We start from the raw sequence: 18,177 nt of genomic DNA, 5'->3' as shown, positions 1-18,177 counted from the left end.
TTCCACCGCTGATGTTTGTTCCACCGCTAGTTCTGTGCTTGAGTTTGCCTCTTCCACGACGGGGGTACTGATGCCCTCCAAACTATGGTTTTCATCCAGTTGGTGAGCTTCACTCGACTGATTTGACCCCTTCCGCAGGAAGTAGTCAATGCGAGGCCCCGGTCTCTCTTCCCTCAAGCACCTTTTCTTTCCCTGGTGAATCCTCAGACCCCGGAAAGATGTTACTCTCCTCCATCCACAGCTACATACCTGCAGCTTGTGGTCCGATGCTGTGGCAGAGCTTGCTCTGCTTGCTGTGGTATTCTCTTGCGCTGTGCTGTCTTTGCTCGTAGTCAATTCCAGTCCAGTCGTTACCGTTTTGTCAGCCGATGAGTCTTCTTCCGCCCCCGCTCTCGCAGACTCTGGGGGTGTTCTCTTTGTTCGATTCTTCGTAGCTAATGGGGGGTGTCTCTGACTTGCTGCAAGGCATGAGAGACTACAGTCGTGGGCAGCTAACCCAAGACTGTCCCGTTGGGGTCTATTCCCTCCTGCCAGCTGTCTCTCCATGCTGTCACAAGGACTTTCCCCTGTCGTCAGCTGATCTTTCTCAGCAGTCACTGGACAGGTCCAGATAATCAGATTCTAAAAACACAGGATGAGATGGAGACTCCCTGTGCGAGCACATGCGAGTTACTGGTGGACTTTTCGGTGAATGGTGGATGGTAGATTCGTGAGAAGAATTGGATTTACGGGACGCATCATCATTAGTGACTGTATTGAATAAATACCGGGGGTTATGTTTGTTTTCTTCTAGAAGAGACGAAAAGTAATCAGATCTAGCAGTTTTTAATGCTTTTCTGTAGGATAGGGTATTTTCCCGCCAGGCTAAACGAAATACCTCTAGTTTTGTTTTCCTCCATCTGCGCTCCATTTTCCGGGCTGCTCTCTTTAAGGTGCGAGTGTGCTCATTATACCACAGAGTTTTCTTTGATCTTCCTTAAGCGTAAAGGAGCAACTGTATCTAAAGTGCTAGAAAAGAGAGAGTCCATAGTTTCTGTTACATCATCAAGTTTTTCTGCGCTGTTGGATATGCTGAGGAATTGAGATAAATCAGGAAGATTACTTACAAAGCAGTCTTTTGTGGTAGAGGTGATGGTTCTACCATACTTGTAACAAGGTGTAGAATTTACAGTTTTAGCTATATTTACACAAGACTAGACAATGATCTGAGATATCATCGCTTTGCTGCAGAATTTCAGCACCACTAACATCAATTCCATGTGACAGTATTAAATCTAGAGTATGATTTCGACAATGAGTTGGTCCTGACACGTGTTGTCTAACCCCAATAGAGTTCAGAATGTCTATGAATGCTGATCCTAATGCATCTTTTTCATTATCGACATGGATATTAAAATCGCCAACAATTAAGGCTTTATCTCCAACCAGTACTAACTCAATCAGCAAATTTGAAAATCAGCAAATTCTTTAATAAAGTCTGTGTGGTGCCCTGGTGGCCTGTATACAGTAGCCAGTACAAACATCATGGGGGATTTATCACTAACACGTGTTTCTCTAGATAATGTTATACGCAGCACCATAACTTCAAACGAGTTATACTTAAAGCCTGCCCTCTGAGAAATACTGAGAATATTGCTATAAATTGTAGCAAGACCTCCTCCTTTACCTTTCGTACGTGGCTCATTTTTATAGCAGTAATCTTGGGGGGTAGACTCATTTAAAGTAATGTATTCATCTGGTTTTAGCCATGTTTCTGTCAAACAGAGCAAATCTAGATTATTATCATTGATCAAATAATTTACAAAAAGTGCTTTTCTAGAAAGGGACCTGATGTCAAGCTTTATCAGTTGTTTCTCTGTATTGTAAAAAAATTTTATTTGTTGAACATCAATTAAATTGTTACTCTTAATTTGGTTTGGACGTTTTCTGTATTTTCTAGTTCGTGGAACAGACACAGTCTCTATAGTGTGATATCTGGGTGAAGGAGTCTCTATGTGCTGAGAATTAACTGACTTGGCTTGCAGACAGTCGGTTTAGCCAGTCTGTCTGCTTCCTGACCTGGGCCCCAGTTAGTCAAGTACGAACTCTAAGACTATGTGCCATATTTCTAGAGAGAAGAGCGGCACCACCCCAGGAGGGATGAACACCATCTCTTTTCAACAGGTCAGGCCTTGAGAAATAATCCACCCACAGTGCTCTTCCTGCTGGGGGCAGGCTTCATCATTTACTGGTGAAAGACACCTCACAAACATGTTTTGATTCTAAAACTTTATTAGGAAAAAGCTCCTCATAATGAGAGGTGTGGTAGACTTTCCCAGCAGCATATTCATAAGATTTGGCTTCCTACTCAAATGTAACTTGCACATCATCAGGAGACTTTTACGAAGGAAATGTGTGTCTTGAGACCGTGAGCAACTACCCGTCACACTCTAGCAGGATTTAGCATTTCCCTAACAAAAGAATATGCTATTACAACTCAAAACCCCATAGCAATCGCAGAGCAATGTCCTGGCAACCACTAACAACGGTCGAGTTTCATGGCAATGAGTTTTGCACAGACAAGCATCACTCAGAATCTAGTTAGCATTCTAGCTGCCTGGAATCACATCTCTCATCCTCTGATGATTGATTTGTTCAAACTGTGCAGCTATATGGTGAAAAGTGTTTTCTATCATTATTCTAAAACATAATGTAGGCCTATGATATGGAAAACATAAACAGAACCAGCTAGATTCAGTCATTCTGTGTATTTCTCTCTGTCGCCCTCTTGAGTGTAAATGCCTCCTATTCCCCCTAAACAAAATATCCACAAAATGTCATGGATATTTTAACCACATCTCAGCTAGTTAACTCCCTTATCTTGCTAAGGTTAATTTCGCAGTCAGCATTAAACAGTATATCCAAAATACACACAAGCAAATAAACTGTCCCAGCTTTCGCATATTTTGACATATGCACAACACAATTTACAAAGCATGTCCTATGTTTTATCTCAAGCGTTTTACTGCCACTGTTTTCTTTTTGGTAAACAATACAGCAATTTTTGGGAAAAATTTGAAAGTTTAGGGGCAATATTGTTGTAGTGGAAATGACATTATACTTGAGTGTTGTACCATTAAAAAAAAAAAATAATCATTTTGTGGTCATACTTTATTATAATCGTAACCTGTAATAAATATATTTTAATGATACATTTTGTATTTTACAATTGGATGTCTGGGTCTGGTATGGTACAATCTACAAACTATATACTAATAAATGTAGCAAAAATAAATTGGCCTGAAGGCCTGATGAAAAGATGCCAGTTGTAATTATTACGCGACCTCCATGTAAAAAAAAAATTGCTTAAAAATGAACCTTTGGGATGTACAAGTGCAGAGATTATTGCATGAAAAGTGAAACAGAGATTGAAAACTTGTTCAATTCATGTATTATGATTATTATGATTATAGACATTATAAATTAGATTATGGATTGGAAAGAGCATTGCTGCATTACACCTAATAAACCAGGTTATGATGTTTCTAACTCTGATTGTGTTGCATGAAGGCTCACGTCACGGCAGCACCTCAAGTATCCAGTTTGCTCAAAAGAGACAGCCGCTGGAGAGCAGTGTTATTATATTATATTATATTATATTATATTAGCCTATATTATATTTTGAATTTCTTTTTTATTTTCAGTTTTTATTTTATATTTATTTTACATTTTAGCCATTTTTTATGTTATTTTGTCATTAATAATAATAATAATAATACTTCTGTTTAGCTTTAATTTCTTTAATGTCAGTTTATTTCAGAATTACTTGTTGTTTGGTAATTTAACTTAATTATTTATTTACATTTTTTAGTTTAGGTTTCACTTAAAATTCTATTTAAAAATATAGTAAATATTTATATTGTATGTAATTTCAGCTTTATCTTAATTGCAGATTTTAAATGTATTCTAGTTACCGATAGCAACACTGCTAGACGCCTGGAACGTTTCAAGACACCAGTAATTATATTATAATATTTAACAACAGTGGAAATATGTTTAAGACGACTTCTCTATGGTGTGTTGTAGTTCATCATAACGGTAGTAAGTTTGTTGTATGCTGTGTTGTAGTTCATCATGGTAGTGGAGCAGTTGTCATGTCCCCGCAGCGCCGGTAGTGGTGCTGTGAGTCTGCCGAGCACTGAACTCTAAACCCCCGCAGATCTGTGCAATGAGAGCAGACGATAACATAATATTGAAAGTACATTAGTAATCGCTTTTACGGTTCACCACCTCAACAGGGAATAATATTACGTAGCATAAGGAATTCCGATGAATATTCGGTGCAGTTGATGATCTGTGGCGTTTATACAGTCTGTCCGGTGTGAGACCCCGTAGAGGCTGAACCCACTGCAGGTAAGCAGACTCGACTACTGCTCTAACCGACTCATGAGCGCTCTAACTCCCTCACCGGGCTACTCGAATACCGAGGCTTGGTAGCTACTGTAGGCCAATGTTTACATTGACTTAGAATTTATATTCAGCAAACCGTATCATGTTGCGATCACTAATCCTGATTAAATTAAGGCTGCAATAATTTTATTAATTTTAAAGGGGTTTAATTTGCAAAAGGTTTAAAAAAAATTATATACTATTAATGTTTAATCGGCTGCAACGACCCGCTCTTTCGGCCTGATGTAACGGGCCGCATCCGCCATTGTTTATAGCCACATTTACTGCGATTAATATGCACAAGCTTCACGTATTTAATAAAATATAATAACATAATTCGCGCATGCATGAGCTTATTTTTCTATTTTTATCATTTTAACTATGACATTAGCGCAGTATCACGGCAGTGTTTCTGTTTCCTGGGTTTGTTTTTAGCATTGTAGCTAACGAGTGAGATGTCAAAATAGTGTGTGATATTGACAGTGAAGAGCTAAAACTAAATTTTTAACTGAAAATAATATAAATCTGCTTTATCGGAGGCAAAAGTGTTAAACTACGGACTGAATATGTTTGTATGTAATGTTTTAGTAGTTATTTAGCATATCGAATTGATGACAGCGATGTTTATTTAACGAAACCGATCATTCGTAAAGTATGAGGTTAAAGAAAGGATTATATGGATATCGTTATAATATCTGCGGAAGCGTTTAAGTTCATTAAGTCAGTGTCACAATAAAACTAAAAAGTTTTGTTTTATTTGATTTGTGCCATAGTATTTCCGTGGTTTTCTTTGTCAGGTACCTTGACTTATCATGTATATGACCCCATACATAAATTTGCTAATAATTTAGTGTATGCAATATAATATGCATTATGTTCACTGAATCTTACTTGGGCTATTTCTTCATGACTCATCTCAGAACCACATCATTTCTAACAGTGACCTGAACCATTCTGTTAATCATAATACAGTTTTGTCAAAACCAATTTGATGATATGATATTTATCACTTTTATGGTTATGTCACATGCTTGTTTGTTTTGGTTGCACTGGTCTCTATCTTTGTGCTGTGATCTTTGTAGTTAACCTATAACCACATCAACTAGCTGTGACTCTGGGTTGCATTTATTTCAAATATTAAACCAAGACACAAGATCTAACTATTATATAGTCAGTGTTTAATTGCATGCTCATGATTAAAGCATATAACATCTAATATAATAGATATTACATAACATTTATAGGCTTTGCGTAATTTACATTTTGCATCTATAAATTAAATATACAGTGCCCTCCAAAAGTATTGGAACAGTAAAGACAAATTTGCTCTGTTGGCTGTGGAGTCAAGACATTTACACATATATTTAAAAGATGAATATGAGACAAAAGTACAGAATGTCACATTTTATTATTGGGTGATTCAACACAGATGTTTTACCAGCTAAGAAGTTCAGCACTTTTAGAGTTTCTTCCCCCTATCCGATGTGAGCATAAGTATTGGAACAGTTGCCTCACAGGTCTTTCTAAGTGATTATCTGTTCCTGTTGTATTAATTCTTCACATATTAAAAGCAGGGAATGTGTCGTATCAGTTATGTCCATTACTTCTGTATTCTGAATCTTGCATTCGATGATGACGCACACAAACAAGGATGAAGATGAGGGAGCTGACTTTGAGAGAAAAGCAAGCAATTTGGATGCTAAAAGAAAGGAGGACGTCAGAGCTACAGAAAAAACAAAGGGCATGGATAAATCAAGAGTTTGGAAACCACCAGTGACACCACACCAGCAACCAACAACTTCCTGATCGGCTGAGAAAACAACAGTAGTTGATGACAGACAAATCATAAAAGCTGTGAAAATGAATCCTAAAAGACGTGTCTGTAAAATCACCAACAACTTCCAGAAAGCTGGGGTGATGCTCTGACAATCTACTGTCCTCAGGAGACTTTGACACAGAATTACAGATGCTACACAGCAAGATGCAAACCTCTGACCTGCACCAAAAATAGAAAGGCAAGGTTAGAGTTTCCAAAATGTACAAAGGTGAGTCAGAAGTGTTTTGGAACTGTGTTTATGGACCGATGAGACAAAGATGAACCTTTATCTAAGTGATGGGAAAGCAAAAATGTGGAGAAAAAAAGGGAACTGCAAATGATCCCAAGCATACAGCCTCATCTGTAAAGCATGGTGGAGGTGGTGTCATGGCATGGGCATGTATGGGTGTCTCTGGGACAGGCTCTCATCTTTACTGATGACTTAATTTATGATGACAGTAGCAGAATGAATTTGGAAGGGTACAAACAATCTTGGCTACCAATATTCAAGAAAATGCCACCAGATTCATTGGGAAGTGCTTCATATTGCATCAGGACAATGACCCAAAACACCCTGCCAGTTCAGTCAAGGAATTTATAAGGGCAAAGAAATGGAAAGTCTTAGATTGTCCAAGTCAATCTCCAGATTTAAATCTGATTGAACCTGAATTTCACCAGCTGAAGAGGAGAGTAAAGGCAGAAACTCCCCAAAACAAACAACAATTGGAATTGGCTGCATTAAAGGCTGGGAAAAGTATTTCAAAGGATGAGACCAAGAGTCTGGTGATGTCTATGGGTCACAGACTCACTGCTGTGATTGTGTGCAAGGGATCTGCAACTAAATAATAGCTTTTAATCTTTTATATCAGCCTTAAGTTCAACTGTCCCAATACTTATGCTCACATCAATAAGTGGGATGAACTCTAAAAGTGCTGTTCTTTTTATTTGGTAAAACACGTATGTGTTGAAACGCCTAATAATAAAATGTGACATTCTGTAGTTTTGTCTCATATTAATCTTTTAATCATATTTGCAAATGTCTTGACTCCACAGCCAATAGAGCAATTTTGTCTTTACTGTTCCAATACTTATGGAGGGCACTGTATACTGTGAGTTTAGTGTGTGTTAGTTATGTGGTGTAATGCACACTCTTTTCTGTCTCGGATCAGCTGATGTTCTCAGGGACCAGAGTCACGTGATGTACGAAGGTAAACACATCCATTTCTCAGAGGTGGATAATAAGCCGCTGTGCTCCTACAGCCCCAAACTCTGCAAGCAGCGCAGATTGAACGGATACGCCTTCTGCATTCGTCATGTTCTGGAGGACAAAACCGCTCCGTTTAAACAGTGCGAATATGTGGCCAAGTATAACAGTCAGCGATGCACCAACCCAATTCCCAAAGCAGAAGAGCGAAGGTAAGATGAGAGGGAATCCAGCAGATTAGAGGCTTAAAAAGGGTCATGGTTTGTACACTCTAAATTGAGTGTTTAGTGTCAGGAATTAACAACCGGTGCTTTTTCTGAATTGTTTTGTTTCCCTTAATGGTAAAGCTAAAGAGCAGTTAACCTTATCTGTGGTAAAATCACCGTACAGCACTGCATGTTCCTTAGGAAATGTGACACTGACAATTTCAACGACAGTTTGTAGCGAACGAAGTTTAATGTGCATTTGGTAATGCAAAGTGCACCAGTCATGCTTAATTTTCACATAATTGCACGATTTGCATAATTTTCATTTGCATAATCGCAATTTTTGTGGATGGAGGATTACAATATTTCGCTAGATTTGTAATGAGAAGTGTTTGTCAGCTTGTTGTCACGGAATCTTAAAGGCTTCCCAGTTTTCTGCGAAAAAAAAAGTGAAGAAACTAATTTACTACTAGTATAAAATAATGAATAGACTTATTATAAAACACTTATTTTACAGTAAATTTATAATGGTATAATCTCTCTCGCGCTGTTTCAAGAAAAAAAAAAGGTCAAAAGAAAATATGATAATTTAGATACTGTTCAAATAATAATATTTGACATTTTTTATTCTAGTGTTATTGACAATACTATTGAATATCAGTATTTTTGAAGGTATTGTATCAAAGTTAGAAAGTCCAGACTAATATAAAGACTAATATACTACTTAAAGTAGTTACTGAAGTAATTACAGTAACTGGGTAATAACTAGCTACTATCCCAGAACCAATTTTTCTTTTTTTATTTTATTTCACAAGAATTGTATATTATAATTTATTGCAGATTTGTAGTTTCTGTTGTGTAGAAATCTGAAAATATCTTGTTTGACAACAGGCTGCTGCAATAAGAACTTTGTCCATTTTTTCTTCAAAATTACTAATGGATTTGTTAAAGAACCACAATTATTAAACAAAATTAGAATTTCCTTTCTAATTCTCATCCTTAAATGTGTGGATATGTTCCTGGCCTAATAACCATATTTTACATTAAAGCCTATGCGTTACAACAATATAACATGAGAATCAATTAAATAAAGCACTAAAATTTTAGCTCCGCCTCTAGTAGGAGGCATTTGACAATACTTCACAATTCATGATTAAAATGTGCTTTGTGTGATTTGAACAGATACTGTAACATGTGCTGATACTTTGGCAGATACTGTAACAGCCACCTACAGGTGCTTGGCTTCATCCCGAAGAAGGAGCGTAAGAAGAAGCAGGATGCTCTGGAGGAGGTTCGTGCCCGTGCTCACGTGGAGTCTGTCGCTCTCAACATCACTGTTCCCTCTCTGGCTCTGAGAGACACTAATGGGCTGGATGGCCTCCCTCCGTCTCCGCCCTGCTCCCGTCTGGCCCCGATGCCTCTCTCGGACTCTGACCTCCTTGACCCCTTTGCCTTCTATGAGGAGGACACGGACGTAGAGGAAAGTGTGGTGCAGAAGAGCTCCGGCAAGAGGAAGCCGCCCAACAGGCCAGTGATTGGCCTGAGGGTGACCACTCGGGACCCAGAGCACTGTCAGGCGGACATCGAGCACTTTAGCGCCGTCACTGAACCCGGCACACTCCCAACCTCCCCACACCTACCACAACCACCTCCACCACCGGCTCCACCTCCGCCTCAACCCTCAGCGAGGCTTGTCCAGCCCCCTCAACATACAGATCGGCCCGCTTACGCCCAACATGGGGCAGTGCAGACTCTGCTATGCAAGCCAGCTCCACCTCAGACTGGGCCTTCTGTTTTATCTGCTGGGGTTCAGAATCAGCTTGTTAGCCGGAGACCTGTCCCTGCTGCATCCCCTCTCCCACCTGCTGCCCAGGACTGCCCACAGCCCCGCGCCGTGGCCATGCGCCCCACTGCCTTTACAGCACCCCCTGTCTGCCTGCTCAGACTACAGCACCTTGTGCAGCTCTATGCTCAGAGACAGAGAGAACACGGAGACCTGTTCCCACATCTTGGTACGACCAGCTTGTTACAATTATGGCTCGTTTCCACTGAGCGATACAGTTCGGTACGGTACGGTACACAATTATGTTTCCATTGTCAGAAGTTGTGAATGGTACCAAAATAGCGAACCATACCGTACCACTTTTTTGGTACCCTTTCGTTGGGGTACTTGGCACAGAAAAGGGTACCAAAAGGGTGGAGCTAAACTCACTGCAGAAGTTGATTGGTTTACCAGAATCGTCACTTTTGCGTGATACTAGGGGATAAAGGTTCTCCTTCACTCGTTCTGCTGTGTTCTGCTTATTACATCAGAGTGCGCAAACACACACACAAAATATAACTGTGTATTTTATACTTTTATATTTTCACACAGATAATAACTTTCTCAATATGTGTTCATCTGTTCTTGTGGACTTGTGAAACGTCATTGCCCAAAAACCCGCGTAATTTTCAAAATATTTCTGTTATTCTGTCATGAAATGTAGTTTTAATAGTTTTTTCAGGCGAGAATGTAGTTGTTTAAAACTCAAATCTGCGGTTTATTTATAAAGATATAGCGCCTATTTGAAAATTTGCTATGCCGATTTCGAAGCTCCAGGTGATCACCGGGTGCTCCGTGCTCATGTATCCGCCTCGAGCAGCCTTACGCTCGGCTAGTCCTTCTGACATTTGCCGCTGGCTCTGATGTCTCTGTAGTGATTAAATTAGAATCAATTCGTTTTGTGTATATTTAACAGGCATTCGTGGTCTCATTAATCTATTATTTGTTCCTGGTCATATAATTTTGACTGAACACAAAGTTTAACTTTATATTTATTTTTAACTTTACCGTAGTAACTTGCAACAGTTATGCTAACAACAATAAAACAACATTTATGACTTTTAAACGGCGACATCTGCTGACACACACCGTGCTGCGTTGTCACGGGAACATCCCAGCTGAAGATAATGAGGAAATTAAGTCTCTCACTTTGCCAAGTGCATTTCAAACGACTAAATAATGGCACACAGGTGCCCTGCTCACTCCAAAGTCCCCACTCCAAGGGGATAGGGATGAGCACTTCCATTTGAAATTTGCCCTGTGAACCGTACGGTTCGATATGCGTACCGTTCCTCCCCTAATGTGTGTGTGTGTGTGTGTGTATATATATATACACACGTGTCAAAGACGAAAGAGGGTTTTCAAGCATCAAAACAATAAGTGAAATCCAGCTTTGAATTGTTGTTGATGTTTTTCATTATTTTAGGAAGTGTCCTGTTCTGCGCCAAAAAACAAAATCTCTTTTTTTTTACCATGATTTACAGAAAACAGCCACTAAAATGTCATTCAGTTTAACTATCTTATCAAGCGTATTTACCATAAGAATCAATTTATGACATATTAAAAGACTAACTAGTTTTACCCCAAATACTACTTACTTGTAATTTTACTTTTTTAATCATTGCCACTATCCCATTTTGGCCATTTGTCTGCAAGAATTTTTTACTAATTTAAAATGCAATAAAATTTAGTATGCTCACTTTTTCTTTTATATAGGCTATTTTAATATGAACAGGTCAGAATAAGTATGTTGTTTAAATTTTTACATTATTTTGAACATTATTTCACCTAGATTTTGACATTTTATTCACCCAAAACGTATTTGAACCCTTAAAAGTAGACACTTTACTTGCATTTACTGAAAGTGAGTGAAGTGACATACAGCCAAGTATGGTGACCCATACTCGGAATTCGTGCTCTGCATTTAACCCATCCAACATGCACACACACAGCAGTGAACACACACCCGGAGCAGTGGGCAGCCATTTATGCTGCGGCACCCGGGGAGCAGTTGGGGGTTCGGTGCCTTGCTCAAGGGCACCTCAGTCGTGGTATTGAGGGTGGAGAGAGCGCTGGACATTCACTCCCCCCACCTACAATCCCTGCCGGCCCGAGACTCGAACCCGCAACCTTTGGATTACAAGTCCGACTGTCTAACCATTAGGCCACGACTTCCCCCATTTAATGCATATATTCACAAACACGCGCACAGACGTTGTGGTCAGTAAGGAAATTATTTCTTTTATTCAGCAAGGATGATATTAAATTGATGAAAAGTGACAGTAAAGATATTTATAAAGTTACAAAAGCAATGTTTTTTCAGCTAAATGCTGAAAAATCTTTTCAACTTTCCATTTCCCATAATATCCTAAAAGAGTCATGAGAAATCCACTAAAATATTAAATGTTTCTTGAGCAGCAAATCAGTATATTAGAATGATTTCTGAAGGATTATGCAACACTGAAGACTCGAGTAATGCTGCTGAAAATTCAGCTTTGCATCACAGAAATATTTCTAAATTAATTTATTAAATTTTAAAATATTCTAAATTACAAAATGGGTGTTTTAAATTGTAATAATATTTTATAATATATGTAACAATATGTCCTTGTCCTTGATGTCTGATCATATATGCATGTGTGTTTCCATAGGACTAGACTGGTCTGAGGACAGTACAGATGATGAAGATTCAGAGGAGCTTGTTCCTTTATTGCCTCAGGCCTGGAGACTTCAGGAAAGAAGCTCACATCAAAGGTAAGAAATTCACTCCTCACTTGCTCCTCACAACTTTTGAGATGGAAAATATAATGCTATTTACATTTAATGTACTCCACGAGTATAGATCAAAGTGTTTTAGAGAAAAACAAGCATGTTATTATTCAGACTGATTTGTTTGTATGCATCAGCTCCTCCAATGAAAAGCCGCTTTCCCGGCGGGCACGTCTGGCACAGCTATGTACATACCTACAGGAGAGGTATAAACACCTGTGCCGACAGGACAGGGCAGCCACCCGTCACAGCAGATACCGATACGCCTTCCGGAAAGCTCTGCTCCATGCTGCAAGCAAAGACCCAGACTGCACTGCACAGCTCATTCAGAAACTCAGCAAGAGCTCACAGACCTCAACCTGGTGTGTTGAACATGACATGTTTGCAAGGATTGTGTGCATTTCAGAGCTGTGTGTGATTTTAATGTCTGTATAAATGAATTTTTTTTTTCAGTTCAAGGTCTGTAGTACCACACAAGTATGAAAGGACAATGTGTACAGGAACCATGAAGGGTCAAAGCTGCAGCAGCATAGCTTTGCCATTTTCACGTCACTGTTTTCAACGTATCCTTTAACTAAAATGACCAGATGTTAGTGGTGACCTAATGATGAAACGATGAATTGGCAGTGTGAACAATGGCCAAGTCACAAGCAACGCCTATGTGCAGTTGTCAGATGCCAGTGTGTTATGTTCTTGACAGCACGCTGATGCAGATATCCTGTTGAATCGCTCTCAGCAGCTGTTCTCCAGTTGCACGGCACGGTTCGCTGATGGACAGCAGTGCTCTGTTCCTGTGTTTGACATCACTCACCAGACACCTCTTTGTGACGAACATGCCAAGAAGATGGTGATAAACCACACAAATTGTCTTGATAATATTAAAAGGGATGTGTTTACACAGTACAGCATTGGTTGTAAGTTGTACGTAAATGTGTGTGTTGCAGGATAATTTTCTGCGCGGGGATGGCAACAGACGCAGTCAGCAGCTGCGGCGCCCACGTAAGAAGACCAAACCGCCTGCACTGACGAAGAAACACAAAAAGAAAAGAAGACGAGGTCCGCGAAGACCGCAGAAGCCCATTCCTCCCGCTGTGCCACAGGGCAACTTGCTAATGCCCTCCCTCTCACTCCCCACACACCACGCCCATGTCAGGTGCATATCCTGCTTTCAAATGCATGACAGTCTTGCTCCACAAAGGTTTCGTTGCTGCATTTAAAAATGAGTCCTTACACATTGGAAATACCAATGTTGTAGTTAAGACCAGCTCATTTGAGTCCAAGTCAAGTCACCTTTATTTATATAGTGCTTTATACAATACAGATTGTGTCAAAGCAGCTTTACAGTATAAAAGAGTGATGTCATCAGTGATGTCAGAGGAGAACCTTTTTTTTCAGGAGCACTTGATAATTAAAAACAATGTAACAGGTGTGCTGGAGCAGGGTTGGAATTGAACTCTGCAGGTAGGTATATCTCCAGGAACAGGACAGGGCACCCCTAAGTTACACAGTAAATATGAAAAATTCTGTCACGACAGCACAGAGTGGATCATATGCGCTAGTCGGCATGGACCACAAAATGTATCCACAGTGTTATGCTGAGACCATGACAAGACCAAGACCATGGTAATATGGTCTTGAGACCAAGTCTAGTTTCGAATACTAAAAAAATCTGACAAATACATTGTTGTATTGCCAGTGTTGTCACAAGGATACTGTGACAGCCAGTAGAGTAGGACAACTACTGTCATCAAAGAGGAATAGTATCTTGCTGAGGAAGTTAGTTAATGTAAGACAATCTGTCGGTATGTTGATATCTAGCTACCTGAAATGTAACTCTTCCGGTTCAACGAAAGGCATGAAGGGAACTCAGCCTCTTGAGTACCTAGGTTACCGCCACAGCAACAACACAAGAGGATCTGTGCTTGTAATGTGTTGGTCAACCATTCATATTCATGTACTTCATAGAGTATTTTTCCGACTGTATTCAACTTAAGTCTAGCTGGCACTCACTCTCTGCCTGTCGCTCTAGCAGGAGTCCATCGACCCCTGAACTCAGCGCAGACGAGCTTCCTGACGACATCACAAATGAAATGCCTGACATTCCCAATGATCTTGAGCTGAATCAGGAAGATTTCTCTGATGTGCTGCCCAGACTCCCTGATGATCTTCAGGATTTCGACCTTTTTGAGGGTACGTTCACAACTGATTATATGACAACAAAATATGATAAAGACTCTAGAGTAGCCTCTATTGATTTGGGCCAGCAAGAAATCACAAAGACTAGCATTTGCCAATCGAGACTCAAGTTTTCTTCAAAAAATCTGCTTGCCCGTTGGTTGGTTTGCACTTTGTCTGAGTTGTCTTTGTGGATCCAGGTAAGAATGGAGAATTGTTGCCCACCACAGAGGAGGCAGAGGAGCTGGTCAGAGCCCTGCAGGCCATGGGGTCATATCCTGACTCCCTGGTGTGTTTGTCCTCAATGGCCGAACTGACCCCAGCAGATGGGGTAGACCACCGAACCATGGCTGTGTTCTCGGGATCAGGGGTCACAGCGACTGGAATCGGAGATTTTCTAAACGGCCGAATGGCTTCTGAGACTTTTCCCAATCTAGAGCTGGAGGGAAACCTCCTCCACGCCCCGACAGACCATCATTTCCCAACGTCCCCTTCTCCCCAGCCAACCCAGAGCAGCGCCACCGCACCCTCTACAAATACCAGTGGTGGGTTAACAGAACGAACGTTTTCCCGAGCTCCCAAACCAGACTCGTCCCCACCAGGTAGTCATTACAGCAGAGAGCATGTGCCATCGCCCTACAGGGATCACATCTCACCCCCACATGGTGCCTCTTATCAAACCGACCCGCCTCTCTTGCTGGAGGTGCCTTTGAGTGGAGCGCCCGGGCCTCCGCGCACCTCCTGGAATAACCTCCCGCTTTCGCTCACAGACCCGGCACAGTTCGGTAACCTCCTCACTGCTGAAACTCACCTGCTCTCCACCGCTCTGTCCACCCCACCCTCCACGTCCCACTCCACAATCCTGCAGCCCACTGCTGCTCTCTCCGCTCTACCCCAACCGGGCCTGACCGGCCTCACCTCACCCTCATCCTCACCCTCTTCACGGGACCTTCTTACCCCCACCCAACCTAAACTACAGCTCCCACAGTTTAGTGCAGCCTTCGGCCACCAACTGGCTTCCCACAGTGGGATCCCCAAAGACCTGCAGCCCAGCCATAGCTCGATAGCGCCACCTACAGGCTTTACCATCACTAGTGCCACTGCTGCCACTCCCCCGTTCCCTCAGAGCAACTGAGTCTGGTTAGAGAGACCGCCCCATCTCACATTTTAAAGGGATAGTTCACTCAAAAATGAAAACTGTCATCATTTACTCACCCTCCTTGGAACAAGAAAGGAGAAATTCTAAACAACGTTCACTTTCTGCTCTTAAAAAGTAGTGAACATGGGCTGTCAAGCTCCAAAACTGCACTCTAAATTTCTACACATTTAACTGGTATATAACAATCAGTTATGGCGTATGATGACCAGGATTTTTTAGCAATGTCTTTGCGTGGCATATTTGCCTGTTTACACACGACTTTTGACAGCTGCATGACCTTGAGTGAGTAAAGGCCTGTTCACACCAAGACAGCGGTTTAGTAAACATTTTAATTTGAATGAATGGCTGTTAATGCATCTGTTCTGACCGACACAAATATTTGCATACTGTCAGTGCTAATTTGGAAAACTACAAAGAAAACTGTCCGACCAGTAGTTTGCACTTTTGATCACAAAAAGTCGTTGCGTATAACTATGATGTGATGCCGCTCACTAATACTATTTTGTGATCAAAGTAACCGTAATTAACAGTTTGGATTTTTTTTCAATACAAAAGTCTGAACACATGAAAAGCCTTGAAAACATGAAAATACTGTTCAACTTCCTTTCTTCTTTGTGATAAGTGGTTGTCAGAAGTGGAAATTAGCACAGTGCTCTTCTGTACTGCTGTACTTCTGTTTTTCAGTAAGCGCCACCTACTGTCATGGAGTGAATTTGCATTTTCATTCAACACATCTGCTTTTTTTCTCCATTGGTCTTAACAGAAAATCAAATCTGTGTAAACAGGCCTTTAATTACTTAAATTTCAGTCAGTTCCTAACACAAAGCTATCGTATGTCTTCAGAAGATTTGGAATAAAGTGTACAAATCATATGGACCTTTTTTATGGGGCTTTCATGTTCATTCATTTTAATTGCATGAAGAAGAGCAGCCTGAACATTCTTGAAAACGTCTCCTTTTGTGTTCTTCAGAATAAAGTATGGGTTTAAGGTTTTCTCTTTTGGGTGAACTAACTCTTGAATTTCCATCACCAACCATAGATCAGCAGCGGATTTGAATCATTCTGTACACATATCTCTGCTTGGTCTGTCAGCAGTCTCTATCCTCAGTTTGTTATTGTTGTTATCCAAGAGTTATGTTCTACCCTCTTGTGCCCCTTTTCCACTAAATGGTGCTAGTGCAGGAGCCAGTGATCTGTGGCGCTGTCTCAGAGCCGACCCATATTTCTTGAGCCAAACGATGATCTAACTCCCAACATTACTACATTACCTGATCATGATCATGTGCATTACAGTCTTAGTTTATTCCAGTTTTTGAGAACCTATTTTCATTGAATTATCATAAGAACAATCATGATTCACACACACATGATATTTGTAAATAAATCATTATTTCAGACAGACAGGGACTATAATGTTGCTGGAGAAGCCGTGCAGCACGATTAAAAATAGAAATGTAGGTTGTGTGCAACACATTTTTACGTTATACAGGACTCTTTTATCATCCAGTGACTCTGTTACTAGATCTTTGAGATCTGCAGGTTTAGGAGCTAAGGCACAAAACCACCTTTTTTTTTTCCAGTGGAAGCGTGCAAAATGGTGCCAGGTGCCAGGCACCAGCACCGTGTCAGTGGAAAAGGGGTGATGGTCTGTTGTACTAAGGCTAGTGAATCATATTCCTGTCATATTAATTGTTCCATTATATTCCTCAAATGAGAGTAGCAGGTTGTTGGTTGGCTTGTGTCCTGTAGAGTCCTTGTGAGAGGAATGTGCTGGTGTGTGTTGGCTGGAGAAAAAGCAGGGCAAGACTCTTGTTTATACTTGGTGTTAGCATCAGTCTTGGGTAATCTGATCACAAGTAGTCAGCTAAGGAATTATCATTTACACATGGTGTTAACATGCATTTCCTTTGACCTAGGTTCTTATGATAGGTTTTTGTTGAGGGGAGCTTATGTGATTTGAGTAGTGTCATCAGTCGGTCACTGCATGTTGAAGAAGTAAAAAAAAAATAAAAAATAGGCACACTCATGCCCTCATATTTGAACTTGAATATTGATATGAGAAATTTACGATTTACACAATTTACGCAAGATCTTGTGCTTTAGTTTTGAGCAAGCTGTCACTCACATGAGATTGCCGCAATTACCAAATTACAACGATCCAATCAGTTCCTCATTGACAAAATAAAATCCCGCTGTACAATTTTTCTCATTCGAGAAGCCATCGTTCTGATATACGTCACAATACAGAAGAAAATCTGGTTGCATTGAGGTCAACTTTATAGTTGTACATAGCTTGCAAAATTGCAGTCCATTGATTAAGTATTAAATGAGAAGGTGGTCCAGGATGGATTAGTGTAATGCGATGTGGCATCTCTGAAAGTGTGATTGGATCACCCAATATGCATACCAAGTATAAAAACAAACCATAAATGTCAACACTGTCATAGTGGCACTGAAGTGGTACAACTTTCAGTCTGATTTCAGACCGTAGCCCAGAATGAACGCCAGCGCAGCCAACAACACTCCTGTCATTCAGCAGTCTGTCTCTATATAACAGTACCGGTCTAAACTTGATGTGGTCTCGAGAGATTCCACCAT

The 18,177-nt window shown here is 40.5% G+C and overlaps 1 protein-coding gene across 1 annotated transcript; it reads left to right on the top strand.

The window, feature by feature from the left end:
* The first annotated feature begins 4,155 nt into the window (after window positions 1-4,155).
* On the top strand, window positions 4,156-17,576 carry LOC306875795 (INO80 complex subunit D-like). The gene is made up of 10 exons (XM_079426534.1): window positions 4,156-4,392; window positions 7,414-7,660; window positions 8,867-9,666; window positions 12,128-12,230; window positions 12,383-12,607; window positions 12,699-12,808; window positions 12,959-13,092; window positions 13,190-13,398; window positions 14,278-14,435; window positions 14,621-17,576. Exons 2-10 carry the CDS (start codon window positions 7,443-7,445, stop codon window positions 15,553-15,555), a joined length of 2,892 nt encoding a protein of 963 aa, XP_079282660.1. The 5' UTR covers window positions 4,156-4,392; window positions 7,414-7,442; the 3' UTR covers window positions 15,556-17,576.
* Window positions 17,577-18,177: the final 601 nt, after the last annotated feature.

This window comes from Barbus barbus (assembly GCF_936440315.1).
Source record: "Barbus barbus genome assembly, chromosome: 10".
Classification (NCBI taxonomy): domain Eukaryota; kingdom Metazoa; phylum Chordata; class Actinopteri; order Cypriniformes; family Cyprinidae; genus Barbus; species Barbus barbus.
This window is presented reverse-complemented; position numbering and strand designations above follow the sequence as displayed.

What these genes read in the sequence shown, in the direction of transcription:
- LOC306875795 (XM_079426534.1), top strand. Translation starts at nt 7,443, where the DNA reads ATGTACGAAGGTAAACACATCCATTTCTCAGAGGTGGATAATAAGCCG. An exon ending in TTCACGTCACTGTTTTCAAC is followed by an intron (nt 12,809 to 12,958) that starts GTATCCTTTAAC and finishes ACGCTGATGCAG; the next exon opens with ATATCCTGTTGAATCGCTCT. An exon ending in ACACACCACGCCCATGTCAG is followed by an intron (nt 13,399 to 14,277) that starts GTGCATATCCTG and finishes TCGCTCTAGCAG; the next exon opens with GAGTCCATCGACCCCTGAAC.